The following is a 15,971-nucleotide window of genomic DNA, read 5'->3' as shown; positions in this document are numbered from 1 at the left end:
TTCGTAATAGTAATTTCTGCAATGACAACTAACGAAGATTTACATTTAATTTATTCGCTAAGATTTACAAAAATATGTTTAACTAGCTGCTGCCCTCGACTTCGTCTGCGTGGTATTAGAAGACATACGAACTATGTAAATAACAAAAAGCTACGTATCCCTCGGGAACCGGACATTTCTCGGGGATGAACCTTATCCCATTTGTACTCTAGACTTTGTTTTATATCTGTGTCAAATTTCAATAAGATATGTTAAACCGTTGCAGAATGATCGAGTAAACATTAAAAAACTAAATTAATGAATCCCACGGGAACCGTAACTATTCCCGGGATAAAAAGTAGCCTATATGTTCTTCAAGGCTATGCTCTAAACCTATGCCAAATGGAGATCCGTTCAGCTGTTTAGGCTACAAACGCTAACAAACATCCATCCATCGTAACTTTCGCATTTATAATATTTATATATATACAATAATTATATAAAACGTATTACCAGGAGCGCATCGGGAAGTCACCTAAGGACGTTTTTATAAACAGATTTATACTACATCCCTATTACAAACTTCGGAATAAAAATTACGACATAGCTCTAATTGAGTTCAAAGATGCACTGGTGTTGACAAGTAAAGTTTATCCGGCGTGTATATGGACTAATCAATTCGAGTTGAAGGGCCCTGCGGAGTTAGCTGGATGGAATACGATAGAATCAAGTAAGAAATCTCGTCTTTTTATGTTAGATGTTTCAATTGAGCAAATGGTCTTTGATATCGCTAATATTATCGTTATTTTATTACAGATAAAACGGTCGCACCCAAGGAATTCATCAGTGATAGCTTCGATGTCTTCACAAGGCTTACCCTCTTGTCAAAAATTTCGAATAGTGACCTAGAGAAAGGTATTACATTATATATAACATTATATTAGCTTTCCGTCTGCGTGGAAATATAAAAAACAAAAGCATTCTATCAAAAGTATTCTTCCGGACAATCCTCTACAACTGAGCCAAATTTCATCGAGATCCGTTAAGCAGTTTAGGCGACAGACTCTAACAAAAATTCATCCATCTAAATTTTCACATTTATAAAATTAGTAAGATTATATTTTGTTCTACATCTATGACAAACTTTAACGAAATCCGTTCAATAGTTTAGGTTATAAACTTTAACAAATATCCATCTATCTAAAATTTCTCATTTATGATAGTAAGAGAACTTACTGTGTTTATAGATCCTAATGCAACTATCCCTGTGTTGCGAGTCGCCAAGGTGAATGTAAGGAGCATGTGGACGTGTTACAAGTGGATGAATCAGAACATTTTATATAATCAGTTTTGCGCGGAACGGAGATCGCCGAACGAAACCAATTGCCAGGTGAAATAATTGATTTGTTATCTATAACTACTTAATATTTTAAAGGAAATATTTGTATTTTTGTATGTATTGAAATAACTCAAAAACTACTGGTTCAATTTTGAAAATTCTTTTACCATCAGAAAGGTAATTTATCTGTGAGTAAAACAGGCTATATTACTTAAATTTCTCGCGGACGACGTCGCAAGCAACAGCTAGTTATCTAATATAACAATTTTAAAAGTTACACGATGAACAAATGAAGCGTAATCATTGATATTCAGCTATTGGTGATGTCAGTCATAAAATAATGGGGATTCAGCAAAGTTTTCTTGTCTAAAAAATATACCAGATTTTAACAGCTTATATCAGCAATTTAACTATTCGTGAAGTATTAGATTGTATACTTTTTGTATTTAGTTCGGCCAAGGAACCATTTGTAAAAAAAAATAGCTCCAAACTCAATTGCTTGTATTAAAAAGTTTTGTTAAGCGATTAGAATACAGAGATATATATATGTAGGTATCAGCAGTTCATCGAAAAGTAATGTAATGTTTTCATTTAGAAGTACAATTTTCCCGCGTCTCGAGCTAACATTTGTCATCTTTTCTTATTTACATCAAAGAAATATTACAATTTCAGGATACCAGCGGTGTGCTCAGTGCAAGGATTAATATGCCAGAATACACAGACTGGCATATGCATTATTTGATTGGTGTCAAATCTTTCAATCGAGGATGCGACAACGAGAATAAAAGATCATTCAGTGTTTACACAAAAGTGTCAGTTTTCATCGAATGGATTGAAGGAATTGTTTGGGGAAAGGATGCTCGTTAGACTTAAATGATATGCGGTAATATGCACCGCTTTTAACAGACTGTGTCACACGACCCTGATATACAATGGACGTCATTTAAACGTCGGTTCTCATTGGAATATATTACCATGGTTACTCTACTAATGCAAATATGAGGTGAATACATACCGTATATAAAGAAAACTATATTAATTATTTTCTATTTATTTACAACATTGTTTTAAGTAATAAGTAGGATTTAGCAATATGGCATCATCGTCCTCTTATCCTACTCTCGTAGGGTTGTCGCATACCTGTGTAGGTAAAAGAACTGTCAAACTGTACAGTTTTAATCAACTCTACAATTTTAAACTGTTATAGTCCGACTGTTCAGTTATAACTGAAGGTGTCTAATGTAACATTACAAACAAATACACCTTTGAATTTCCTTTGTTATTATGTACGTTACAGTATCATATACGTGTTTCTACAACGAGTATAATATTGCAATAAGGAAAACTCAGCATATATTTTTGTTAAATACTTACGTCATCTTGTGGTGTTTTCGATTTCCTTATGAGGCCATAGCGTGATAACAAATTTAAAAATAGAACACGGTTTCATTGTTTGCTTTTTATGTAATTTGGTTTCGTTTAAAATAAATGATTTACAACAAACGCTTGTATTATTTAAGTACATTTAGTTTATTGAAGTAAAAAAAATCTATATTTAAATTAGTTTTTAGCTCCCCACACGACGTTTTCGATCCAGTCTATAAAACTACTGACCCTTGTATAGACGCCAGGAGTGTTTGCGCGCGCGCAGCCGATCCCGAATGACGTCACACCTATGACGTAGTGCATGGCTCCTTCACTGTTCGATGGCAAATCTATTTTCACTTGCAACGGACCTCCGGAATCGCCCTGCAAATTTGATAAAAAAAATTAACTATAGGTTCATTAAAATATGTCCCCATTAGTTACGTGCCGAAAATATAACCTATGCTATTCAGCGATAAAAAAGTTTTTAATGGTAAAAGATTTTTTTAATTGGCTAAGTAGTTTTTGAGTTATTTCAATACATACTAGCGAAAATTCAAGAATATAAATTTTTATGATATAAGTATTGATCACCTGACAAGCGTCAACGCCACCGGTTAATTTTCCGGCGCAAAGTTGAGTTTCATTCATCCTGCACCAAAGCCTAGTACAAGAGGGCTCCAAGAATTTGTCACAGATATCCGAGCTTAATATGTCTACTTCTGCAGCTTGTAGTTCAGGGGATGTTATCAGTCTTGCTAGAATAGAAAAAAAACTTAATGAAAAAATTCATCATCATTTTTTAACAGTGGTAGAGCCCGCTTTAACATCTTAGCACGAGTAAGCCGGCTCGCCCGGTGAAATACCAAGACCACACAGAAAACAGGCGTGAAGTAGACGCAATTCCGCGTTTCGTCTGATAAGTGTGGTGCTCGAGGCCCAATTTTAGTCCCTTTCCCATGTCACCTTTTTCTTATAAGGGAAGAATTGGAAGGGAAAATGGATTTGACGGTGGAGGAGACGCAGAGAAATTTCCTCTTTATGTGCGTCTCTTCCGTCGATTAAGGGTAGACAAAGCATCTGCAATTGCGGATAGCTATGAGTAGCGGTCGCTTCGCCATTTTGGCAGACTTAGGTGACCGCTTGCTCTTTTGCCACCTTTTTGTATAAAAAAAACTACATTATCCTACTCCCGTTGGGTTGCGCACCGGGTTTTCGTCCTCTATCATTCGTGACCTCAGTCATCACTCCCTCCTTAATCATGTCATCTTTGACACAACTACCACATCTTTTTAGGTCTACCTCTACCGGTGTACTCACTCAAAACTAACGTTTACTCATAACTAACGTCCTTCTTATTAGGCGGAAATACACATCCAGTAAAACGGGGAATTAACATGCTAGCAACTTGCGCTGTGCGTTCATACATGTAATTATTTACTAACGTAAATAATCAACGAGGTCATGTAGATGTTACAGTGGCAAGGTTAGTACGCCCCTCGTTTTCTTGCTTCATCTATGAATGTGTAATCTATACCTGTTTCTATAACACCCCATCCAGTTAAGGTAGCCTTTGACCCCAATGGGCTGGTGTCATGTCTCGGCCATAGACAGGCCGGCTGAACGTATTTAGTAAAATCCACATCTTTTTCCAATTCTATAATTGCGATGTCGTTATATTTCTTCGGTGGCTTGTATAAGGGATGATTTATGATTCTTTTAATTTTTACATCAACTGGATCCAATCCATTTGAAAACTGGAAATAAATATTGCAGTATTCCTAACTGACACCCCACTACCCACGTGAGAATAATAAGTTTCATCCGTCCCACGTTTTAGTCCCACTGTCACCAATAAGGTGACAGATAGAACTGTTATTAAATAAAATAAGTTCCAACCGTCCCCTCGTTGCAAAAGGTGGGACTGATGAAACTTTCATCCTCATCTCGACCCGCGTGGGGATAGAGCGAGGTGATGGTTGGGAATAATCCGAAATATTATGGTTTTACCAGAAAAATACTTGAATTACAGGATAACGTTTACGTCTGCAAATGTCTTCGTCTGAGTGGAATTGAAATTTGACTTTTATTACTGAATAGTCTTACTGATATTATAATTGCGAAATTTTAGATTGTTGTTTGTTAGAGTTTGTGGCTTACACAGCTGAATGGATCTCAATTAAATTTGACATAGATGTAGAGGATAGTCTGGAAGAACACATAGGTTTTGGATTCATAACAAACATCTATCCACTTTGCATTTAATATAAGTAAAAGTCAAGGTTAATTAAGTATTATAGCCAGGGTTAGGTTCCGGGTTATCTTACGTACATTCGCTTGTCCCAAGTTATCCCGATTTCTTAGCCCCACTTCCATTATCAGCTAAGATTAAATAACATTTTTAATTAGAAACTTACCGTATCAATAATATTTTTATCACCCAATCGTACTATCTCCGGCACCTGGTTTGCTACGGAAGTGTCTCTTGGTGATACTTTCGAGCAATGCGCCGCTGTGAGCATGAACTTGGAACTTATCAAGGAGCTGCCGCATTTGAATATCCATGTACCAGTAGAGGATCTCCAACCTACTGCACCCTGGAACCAAGGAAATTTACTCCTAAGTGCTTATGTACGCCTAGTACAATTTCCCAAGAAGTTGCGAGTCTCAGGAACTAGAAAACAGAAGGAATATATCTTTCCCTTTCTCTCTTGGAAACCCATAATGAAATTAAAATATCAGAGAGAGACATAGAATAAGAGAGTGAGAATACTCTCTCTCATTGTAATCGTAAGTACATAGGTATTATACATGCACTGATTGAGGTTAGGTTAGAGATGTATTGATATTTTATGTAGGAAAAAATCCCTTCATATTTTAAGTTGTCATGTTTTAATTTTTCAAGAATTAATTTTACGAAAATTGTCTTTTATAGGTTGAGTTTTTTAATTTTTGAAATAATCCTTTTTATTACCATGTGCGGGAATTCCCCTGGCTCAGTTATTCTTCCGCCAATCGCGAAATGTGGTTTATTAGGAAGACGTTCGTATATGTATGTGAAACCTGTAAGTATAATAAATGTTTTATTTCTATATAATAGTTGATTTACTTTTAATTACAGTGAATATTAATTTTAAAAAAAATCTTATATGTATTGCAAATCCATTTGAATTATGTTGGATACTTAAACTTTGATTAGGGTTTTCTATTTGTTTTATTTAGATTCAAATATTTAAAAATAATGAATCAATTTATGGACGGTTTCCTAGCTACATTTAACCATTCGTTAGTTTCTAGTTCGATAACTTCATGAAATTCGTTTCCGAACTACGTAACTTGAGTTTTACTCCGTTGAAAGTGTGGTCAACTTAATAACCTAAAGATTCACTTGGTAATGATAAAATAAATGAATTACTGAAACCCGGTATTATAGAAATAAATTTCGTATGTACTTACAGTCACGTTCCTGCTTGTTGCGGAGTCTCCTATTTTCTAACTCCCAAATATATTCATAGCATTCTGTAAAGATAGCATGTTTTAAAAAACTTTTTCAATAATACTACGTTAGTCAACAATACAATAAAAATTACACAATACTCGTATAACTATACGTTAAAACAAAAACTAAGATAACATTTTAGTAGACATTACATATGTAAAGAATTATTTAAAATTTATGTTAAGTAAACAAAACTTTGTTGAACTTATAACATCTTAAATGGCATCTAGCTAATTGGCTCAATTATAAAAATAAAAGGACAGACAGATAGACAGGAAAAATTTTATAACAATAAAAGACAATTATAAAATTATTACACAGTAACTAGCGATCTGCTTCAGCTTCGTATAAATATCCTATATCTTTTCTGTCATATCCATACCCTTCCTGGTTATAATATAGCCTTTATTTCTCATAAATATCTATCTAATGTCGAAATCATTTTTGATATCGGTTTAGTAGTTTCGGAGCCTATTCTGTACAAACAAACAAACCATTTGTTCCTTTTATTAGTATAGTTTAAAAAATGCATGGCAATAAAATAAATATACTCACTAGCTCCACTAATTCTCGGTCCGGGCATTTTAAAAACAGGTTTTTCAAGTTCTTTATATATGCAAGGATTGTTCTCATCATTTGTATTATTTTCTGCTGTCACTCCAGTCTGGTGAATTTAATTATTTCATGCAATTAAATTACATAGATACAGAGGTGAAAATACTAGAGAAACTATGTATAGATCGTATATACAGAATTTTAGCCTTCAAGAGGCCATATCTTAATCCCCAGAATAGAGAAGTTTAGAAGTGGATTTGACAATACGCATAGGAAGTGGATAACTCCGTTTTGTGTGCGTCTCCTCCTTCTTCTATTAAGAGCGGGCGTACACCTTCGACTAAACTATCACACAACTGTTGTTTGATTGTCGATTGTTTTGCTGCAAAATCGACTGTTTAGTTGCACAAATAAAAATCGAGTAATGTGCGCACAACCATATATGATAAATTCATAGGTATCGAAGTGCGAATAAACAGTTGTGCGATGGTCTAGTCAAAGGTGGGCATGCTCTAAGCTAGGCAACGCACTTGCAATTGATGTCTATGAGCAGTGGTCGTTTTGCTTGGCGAAATCAGGTGGTCGCTCGTTAGTGTGCCACCTCATCATATACAAAAAAGAAGAATAAAGAGATTTAGATATGATGGCAGATAGAGATGTATGGAAAGGTACATAAAGTTTGTACTTACACCGAATGTTGATATGGAATGAAATTTATTATTGCCTGATGCCGTTTGTTTATATTGCTGGAAGAAATTCATAAGTTTGAACAAAATTCTAATCAGAAGACATGCATAATTTAAGCTAACAAAAATGATAGATTCCGCATTTTATTGTATGCTCGTATTGTAATTTTCGCCCGCGACTCCGTTCCTCTATAACTATACCAAATTTCGTTGACGTCCGTTCAGCCGTTTAAGCTATAAACTCTAACAAACATCCATTCATTTAAATTTTAATATCTAATATTAGTTAGTATGATTTTATATGATAAAGAAAAGCTTCATTAATTTTACGCAAATTTTAAATTTTATAAACTTACCCGTATTGATCTTGATAACGGTTTTGATTCATTCAAATTATCTGGTGAAATTCCCTTCACAGTTATAACTATCAGCGTTATTACTGAAAAAAAGACAATTTTTGACACTAGTACATAAACTTACATATATTTGTAATATGAGATATTTTAAATTGTTTGTAAAAATAATAAATAAAGCTAACAATTCGTCATTATCTCACTCCCGTAGGGTCTCCAAATAACTCTATCATCCGTCATCTCAGTCATCACTCCCTTTTTGATCATGTCACCTTTCACGCAATATCCATCTCTTTCTAGGTCTACCTTTACCGATGTACCTCTCCACATTCATAACTAACGTCCTTCTTGTTACATACGAAAAAAAAACAACGCTAACTTTTATTATTACTATAATAATTACATTATAATTATTTCGATGACTAGTAATATTTGCTTATAAAAGTTTTAAAACATGTAAAACTTACATAAAAATGTTAATAATATCTTGTCACACTTCATTTTGTGTATTTATGTACACTTGAACATATTTTAAATTTATTTAAAACACTGTACACAAGCAATTTGTTAAGATATATCCTACGGTGTGGATATTTATTCAAAGAGCATGTTATAAAACCGGCTCTTTGTTAGCAGATCTCAGGTGCGCTAAACCTGTTTTTAACCAATTATTAAAAATATTCGAACTTTGAACGAACTCGATGGTTTACTACATACCGGTTTTCAATTGTTACTTAAATAATATATACTTTAATTAATACTTAATGTAGTAGACTTTATTTAACGGGTTAAAAATCAGTTTATAAACAGTATTAGCATGACAACATTGAGCGGATGTTTTAGTTTTACGTTTGACAGATAATTTTATTTCTATGTAATTTAAAAGCAACGAAAGAAACAATAATCGAATCTACGGAAAGCCACATGCGGTAGCTAGTATTTGATAACATACCAATAGTTGAGTACACCTGGATATTCGCAACCGATGCGTCTGATAGAGTCGGGACTGTACCCTGCAATGGTACGATGACATTGTTTATTACTTATGTTATTACGCAACTTACGGTTATTTTTCTGCTGTCTCTAGTATTAATGTAGTCATATTCTCATAATTAACTAGCTAAGTCGTTGTCCTGTCTAATTATGAATGATTGAATACTAATATTATATACCCGCGACTTCATCCACCCGGAATCATACTTCATACTAATATTATAAATGCGAAAGTTTAGATGGATGGATAGGTGTTTATTAGAGTTTGTAGCTTAAACAGCTGAACGGATTTCAATGAAATTGGTATAGATGTAGAGGATAATATGAAAGAACACACAAGCCTAGTTACAAAATAAAATAATAAATAGCCTGTATCAGGGGTGGCGAACCTTGCATCAAAGAGCCATTGTTTGAAGAAATGTTTAATGCGGTCTTAGTCGTGCCATCAAATGATTCTGTCTGATTATTACGTCAAATTCATGGTGCATGGTAACGACATCGCGTTTGATTTTATACAATACATGATTATTTGCGTAGTGAGTTTATGATTATCGACGTGCCCAAAATATTGTGTCATGTGCCATTTATGGCAGTCGTGCGAGTGGTTCGCTATCCCTGGCCTATGTGCTCTGTCTATGATTTTCTACATCTGTGCCAAACAAACTATTTATTATATACCAAAATTAGGAGGTTTTCTTCCACTTTTACCTTATAATGATGTATGGTAAATGTCCATGTATGTGATCGCCATAAACAAATACGTGAGCATTTGTCCGTCTTCAATTGTATTACTATATTTGTTACCATCGTGTAAAATCCCGTTACAGAAATAAATTATTTAAATCTACAAATCGGGACTAAATTTTACATGACTAATTTGTGGTTTTTTCAAATTTCCTAACGCTTCAACATAGATTTGTTGCTGCTGCATTTATTCTTTTACTTGTGAACCTCTCTTTTATTTACTAATATCTTGGAATCCCTGGAGATATAATAGCTGAAAGTGTGATATCTCCAAGCAGTTAACTAGCAGGAGATGGCGCTTACGATATCATTTTGATGAAGACCAACTTAGGTCGCCCCGTTACCGGAGTATTTTAACTTTAAGTTAACTTTGACAGCAATATCGTATTTTTAGATTTTTACTCATAATGAGGGATATGGTTTTTATATGTCCATTTCGTTGTGATCTTCTGGAGAAAATATCTGACTTCTTAGTAATGTTATAAATGTAATAGTTTTGATTAATAAATGGATGTTTTTAGCCATGTATCTCGAGAGCGACTCAATAGATCTCTCTTGAATCGCACAGATAACATAGTCTAGAAGAACGCAAGCTTTAACAAGTCATATTTTCAGTCGCGGGAGACAGACAGTATTGTAAAATAGTGAGGTATGAGATATTATTTCATTCATAGTCTCCTAAATAGTGTCAAAAGAATGTAGTCATTAAATATCTCTGCATACGTAATCCAGATATTTTATTATTTATCCCGGTCATGTATTACGTATCATTACGTAAATTAAAACTGTTGGGGTTATCCGGTGAGGGTTTTTGTGGTTTTTATAATTGTATAAATTAGGTACCCTTTAAATGTATGGTTAGTTTTATTTTCGATAGAGTACGTCTAATATGGAACTATCTGTTTTATTGATTTTTTGTGCTTTTGGTACTATATTTTCTGTTTCTTATTAAAAACTTAACGCTTATTATTTGGTTTTATTAATTTTCTTCAATAATTTTTTGCAGTGGCAACAATTCAGTCAGCAATAACTCCTATGAGTAAAAACGTAAGTTAAACTTTTGAGTATAGAGTATATTTTGGTTATTAATAAATGAACTAGTGCTTGATGTTAAGTGATGTATTATGAGATTCAAAGTTTATGGCGGCTCGTGGTTAGCTGCGGCCAGCTAGTGGAGAAAAGCGCATGATCTCGCACACCTTTTCGACCCATCGATGCCTAATACTGTATTTTGCGTACTAACATTGCACACCGCTATTAAATGTGGTTCGCACTATATTCTATTTATATCAGTCTCACTGTTGATCTTAAAGATCGTTTTGAGTTCGAAACAATGTAGTTAATAAGTTTAATATTTTCTTGCATATTATATTTTCAATTAGCTACACTAATGGGTAATAAATCTAGTGATTTTTTCATCAGGAATCATTAGCAAGTAATGACTTGACTGAAGAGGAATCATTCGAAGACAGAATCGTATTTTCTGATGAAGTGGACGACGGTAAGTTTACATGCTTTTTTTGTTTAATTCATTGTTATGCAGACGATAGCACCGGTGTACATTGCACAAGGCCCGCGCGAATGTTTCTCGGGTCACTGTCAATAAGATCCGGACCAAACTTGTGTCTGAGCCTCCACCTTTTGAGAGAAGTCTCTGATTGAGGTCGACAAGGTCTTGTAGATTTCAATCCTAAAAAGACACAAGTATGGGCAATTACCGCTAAAAAGATCCCTTCGTTGTCAATCTTCAGTTTGAGATCACTCCCGTATTCTCGGTAACAAACATCCATTCTTACAGCTAAACTTAATTATGTATAATCATACTTCTTAGTAAATGCGAAGGTTTAGATTAATAAATGAATGAAGAGTTTGTTGCCTAATCTGTTGAGTAGATATTGGTGAAATTTGGCATAGATGTTGATATTTGGATAATCGGAGACGAACGCAAATTACAAATATAGTATTATATTAGTATATGTAAAGTAATACAATATATAGTGTTAATTAAAAAATATTTTAACAGTAACATTTATTTTCAGAACGTCGAGATCGGTTACGGAAGTTACAAGATGAATCGGTAAGGAATTAGTAAAAATACAATTGAATAAATCTAATTGTTCATGTAGGTCCACGAACTCCGATGAATATTAATATTTAACAATAAAACATAAGATTCACCAATTAGAAAATATGCTGATATTCCAAAAAGTTATATTCACTTTACGTAACGTCATCGTGCTCTAGGACCCTTCCAAATTCGTTGAACCGGTCTTAAAAAGACCTACGTGATAGGATGGCCATGATATGACTTTGTTTCCAGAGATCGATGACTCAGGATGATTTAAGTAGGAACGGATATAAGCAGGGGCTTATCAGTTTTTCCTCAACCATGGAAGAACACAATTATTTTCTTAAAACATATCACAATCTGTCTAAAGCAAGTAAGTTAAAACTATTGATCTGTGTTAATCAATTCACAGAATATGTTCACTAACTTCGTTGATTGTGTTTTTTAGAATGTTTTCAATATAAGAACGAGCTATTCCGACATCGGTACGTAAAAGAAGAGGAAGGTTAGTAACAAGCTGTTCACGCATACTATGTATAGAGTTGTTAACAGTGGTAGAGTTCGTAGCAGCATTAGCTTCTACTCTACGTGCTGGCTACTAAGATGCAATATCACGGACATGCTGAAGACAAGTGTGAAATGAAATTAATTCATTCTGTGTGTCGTCTGTCAAGTGTATGTGCCGAAGTCCAAATATTAGACTATTCCTCTCATATTCTATTTTGACAAGGGATGGGAAGGGAAATAAATTAGAAGGAATGTATAGGACGCAGGAAACGAAAATGTCTCTTTTCTCTATGTGTTATCTTAAGAGCAGTGATTTTGCAGCTTCTAACTTGTGGATGCATATATGTATATTGCCGTCACGTCAATGTTGACTGTTTTTTTGCCACCTTCTACCATAATAATGAAGTACCAATTATATGGATAATTTTGTCAGTAAGTGAGAATTAATTTGATAAATTTTGCAGGTGTTAACTATGGAATCGTAGGTGGTGTTAACACAACTATCAAAGAACATCCATACATGGTAAATATAATTTATCTTCTTCGCGTTTCTATTTAGAAATGTCTCTAATTTACTAATTAGAGACATTGATGTACTCATCACCACTGACTCGATAATACTGGCGTTCTCATTATTTGTGAAATAAATGGAGGTAACAGGTCTGGTAACTGTCTTAAAGTTCAAATTCTATGTTACGCTGACGTTGATATAATTTAAAGAAACAATATTCAAAGAAGAAATTTCTTTGGAAGATAACGACCGAGAGAATTGTGATTGAAGTATCAGGGTGTTTTTTTCGTATATCCGAAGATGGTAAATGAGGAAGTGGCCACCTTAGTCCACCGAAATGGCGAAGCGAAGCGTGCCTTGACATCCTCAACTGCAGATACGTCGCCTACCCTTAACTGACGGAGAAGGAGACGCACATAAATAGGATATTTCCCATTGTGTGTCTCCCCTGTCGTCAAATTCACTTTTACTCTTAAGAAAAGGGTGTCATCATTTAGTAATTACTAATTGTTTTTTCAGGGTGCTCTAGGATATGAAGTGAAGGAAGGCAAATTAGACTTTTTCTGTGGTTGTACCCTGATAAGTCACCATTTCGCCCTAACTGCTGCACATTGCAGTTCTAAACCAGTACCGGGCAAATTACCTTTAAGACCAAAGATTTTTAGATTCGGAACTACCAACATTACAGTAAGTGTTGCTATTCTAAGATCCTTATGACATCTCCAAAGGAAGACTAATGTTTTCGTAAGTTAATTGTTGATTTATAGAAGTAGACAGTATTACCTCAAAATAGTTAGGCAGTGTAAACGCGTATACATCCATCCATCCGTCCACACTTTCGCATTTATAATATTAGGAAGATGTATATATGTCCAGCAGTGGGCAGACAAAAGCTGATGATGATGAGTTTTCGGAACATGACCTGGTGGCCGATTCCTTTTATTCTTGTATCATACAGACGTTTTTTTGATTTTTAAAATATCGTTCTTTATTTTCGCAGAAACGTGGTCAAGACTACAAAATATTAAGAGTTATTAATCATCCCAATTACAAATCTCCAAGCAAATATTATGATATCGCACTAGTTGAAACAAAATCAAAAATAGTGTTTAATGAATTTGTGCAACCTGCTTGTCTGTGGCGGAACGAGGATACCAGCAGTCTCACTCACGTCTCTGTGTCGGGATGGGGTGTTACAGACAAATATGGTAAGGATGATGGATCGCATTACGGCTAAACTCAAAATCATTTATAGATTTAAAGATTTTTTTTTAAATTACAAGATTTGTTACAACTAAATAGTGCTAGTTATTTTATTAGTTATAATATTACATTTCTTTAAGATCGAAAGGTTATTTTATAACTTTGCATAACAGGGAATAAAAAATGAACCATTTATCATTAATTGTATGTTTCAGATTTTGTTAAATTAGAAAAAAAAACATCATTTGAATCCTTAAACATTTAAATTTAAAAATAACAATTACCTCTATTGGTTCCATAAGGACGTAAGATTCCATGTTTGTGTACCTTTTACATGTAATGAGACTTATAATGCTATCCAGTTTTGTTTGATAGAATATTCAGACGATATCAACCGTATGTACATAGCTAGTTATAATTTAAGGGTTTTGATTAAAAAAAAATTACAGAAAATTTAAGAAAAAGCGATATTCTGCAAACAGCTCAAGTCGATATTGTGGATAAAAGAATGTGTAAACTTCTAATAGATAATAAATCACGATTGTCTAAAACAGTAGAAGATCATCAAATATGTGCTGGAAAATTAACTGGAAATATTGATAGTTGCAAGGTGAGATTCAGAAAAAAATTGAATTTGATAACTTTAGCCCGCTCTTTGACATGATATTAAAACATACTTATCTGACTTAAGAGTTTTATAATCTAGAAATACACCTTTTATTTTCATCCGATGATGAAATATTGTTGACATCGAACTGCACTTTGTTTTACAAAATAATTTCCAATAACTCTATCACCTAAGTCATTAACATAATTGTGATTCTACAATTTATAACTTTACTCAAAACAACAACATGCCATTAATTTGTCGGAATAGTTGATGAATCTACGAACGTAGTTAAGAATCTATTCATACTAACAAGAGCTTAGAAGAGTGTATATTTTTTATAGCAAATGAAATTGAGCTTGAAGTTGGATCAAGGTTTAATTTTACTTTGCACGTCTTTTACCATAAGAAAGCGTAAAAAAGACGAGCAAAGTAATTTAGTTCAGTTACTTTTATCGATTGTTTTTAGGGCGATTCCGGTGGACCGTTGGAAGGATTTTCAGACGATACCACGTTTGTCTTCGGCGTTACATCTTATGGGTTGCACTGTGCCACAAGAAACACACCATCTGTTTACACAAAAGTGTCTACTTTCGTACCTTGGATTGAAAATATTGTGTGGAGATATATAGAGTAGTAAATATCCGATTATGAATTGTAGAAAGTTATTCTTAATGATTATATGCACTCTTCTTTTTCTTCACTTAATAGTTAATGTTATTGTTTTAATTTACTGAAGAAATAAATTAAAAAGGATTATTGAGCAAAGTATTTTATTTTCATTCCTTCAATAAACAGTCATGGGGACATAGGAGTAAACCAGAAAGTGTTAAGATTTATTTGGGATGACGATACAGGTAGAGAAAGACCGAAGAACGTATGTATAGGTTGTGTAAAAGAGGAAATGCTTAAGTAGAGAGTGGATTCAGATATGATGGCTGATAGAATGGAAGAGCAGCACATACTGTGCCTACCTTCTGTACGGATAAGGGCAAGTTGATGATGATGAAGTAACAAACTGCTAAACTGCTTAAAGCAGAGTACAAATAAATTTCAAAAAATGCTATCAGAAACATTCATCACAGCTCACTAGACGTCCACACTGAGGGGCTCGGAGTTTACCCCAAAATAGGGTCGACTAGGCTATAGTCAACCATGCTGGACCATTGCATATTGGTAGACACATGTTCGAAATAAACATAGAAACGAGGAAAAAACAGGTCTTTTCGAATGATTATAATAACTAATTGGTAAATACACTCAAGAGCATTAAATCCGGGTCACATAAAACAAAATCTATAAGTTTCGTAATGCTAACTTAGTGAAATAAACGGTGTTTAAAAGGTAATTAAATACTCCTTAAATGAAGATATTAAAACTTCTGAGTCTCTCTCCCTCCCTCAACCTCTCTCTCTCTCTCTCCCTCTCTCACAGAGGTATGGGAGAATATTAACTTGGTTTACTGCATACTAAAACGCGTAAACGAAGTAATGGAAGCACGAGGAGAAATCATATTGTTGTATAAAATGTCATGTTTCTTTTTATTTTTTATTGATCGATTT

The 15,971-nt window shown here is 33.9% G+C and overlaps 3 protein-coding genes across 4 annotated transcripts in view; 2 read left to right on the top strand and 1 right to left on the bottom strand.

Annotated features, from left to right (window-relative positions):
* LOC106111589 (coagulation factor IX-like) overlaps positions 1–2,196 on the top strand; it is a 6,160-nt gene extending 3,964 nt beyond the window's left edge. For both annotated transcript variants that reach the window (XM_013293719.1, XM_013293720.1), the window contains exons 7-10: positions 496–709; positions 796–894; positions 1,227–1,369; positions 1,991–2,196. In XM_013293719.1, the coding sequence (XP_013149173.1) occupies positions 496–709; positions 796–894; positions 1,227–1,369; positions 1,991–2,185 (651 nt within the window). In that variant the 3' untranslated portion in view covers positions 2,186–2,196. The remainder of the gene's footprint in view (positions 1–495; positions 710–795; positions 895–1,226; positions 1,370–1,990) is intronic.
* A 626-nt stretch (positions 2,197–2,822) lies between these two features.
* LOC106111592 (serine protease snake-like) lies at positions 2,823–8,380 on the bottom strand. Its single transcript, XM_013293722.1, has 10 exons — positions 8,244–8,380; positions 7,780–7,862; positions 7,427–7,483; positions 6,738–6,846; positions 6,140–6,202; positions 5,658–5,746; positions 5,101–5,280; positions 4,221–4,440; positions 3,278–3,441; positions 2,823–3,067 (listed from the first exon to the last, which is right to left on the bottom strand). The coding sequence occupies exons 1-10, from the start codon at positions 8,275–8,277 to the stop codon at positions 2,879–2,881; spliced, it is 1,188 nt and encodes a 395-aa protein (XP_013149176.1). The 5' UTR covers positions 8,278–8,380; the 3' UTR covers positions 2,823–2,878.
* Positions 8,381–8,716: 336 nt separating this feature from the next.
* On the top strand, positions 8,717–15,052 carry LOC106111595 (serine protease snake-like). The gene is made up of 11 exons (XM_013293727.1): positions 8,717–8,797; positions 10,520–10,560; positions 10,936–11,014; positions 11,553–11,590; positions 11,834–11,954; positions 12,030–12,086; positions 12,553–12,611; positions 13,119–13,286; positions 13,600–13,807; positions 14,252–14,412; positions 14,879–15,052. Exons 2-11 carry the CDS (start codon positions 10,549–10,551, stop codon positions 15,044–15,046), a joined length of 1,071 nt encoding a protein of 356 aa, XP_013149181.1. The 5' UTR covers positions 8,717–8,797; positions 10,520–10,548; the 3' UTR covers positions 15,047–15,052.
* The last annotated feature ends 919 nt before the right edge of the window (positions 15,053–15,971 follow it).

The sequence above is a fragment of the Papilio polytes genome, unplaced genomic scaffold (assembly GCF_000836215.1).
Source record: "Papilio polytes unplaced genomic scaffold, Ppol_1.0 DF824158.1, whole genome shotgun sequence".
NCBI classification, from domain to species: domain Eukaryota; kingdom Metazoa; phylum Arthropoda; class Insecta; order Lepidoptera; family Papilionidae; genus Papilio; species Papilio polytes.
Note: the sequence above shows the minus strand (reverse complement) of the source record. Positions and strands in the feature narration are given on the sequence as shown.

Bases quoted from the DNA above. Each gene is read 5' to 3' on its own strand.
- LOC106111592 (XM_013293722.1), bottom strand. From the start codon at position 8,277: ATGAAGTGTGACAAGATATTATTAACATTTTTAT. The intron at 5,281-5,657 runs GTAATAAAAAGG...CCTTGGTTCCAG, and splicing joins CAGGGGAATTCCCGCACATG to GGTGCAGTAGGTTGGAGATC. The intron at 4,441-5,100 runs GTAAGTTTCTAA...ATTTATTTCCAG, and splicing joins ATAAAAATATTATTGATACG to TTTTCAAATGGATTGGATCC.
- LOC106111595 (XM_013293727.1), top strand. The intron at 11,955-12,029 runs GTAAGTTAAAAC...TGTGTTTTTTAG, and splicing joins TCACAATCTGTCTAAAGCAA to AATGTTTTCAATATAAGAAC. The intron at 14,413-14,878 runs GTGAGATTCAGA...GATTGTTTTTAG, and splicing joins GAAATATTGATAGTTGCAAG to GGCGATTCCGGTGGACCGTT.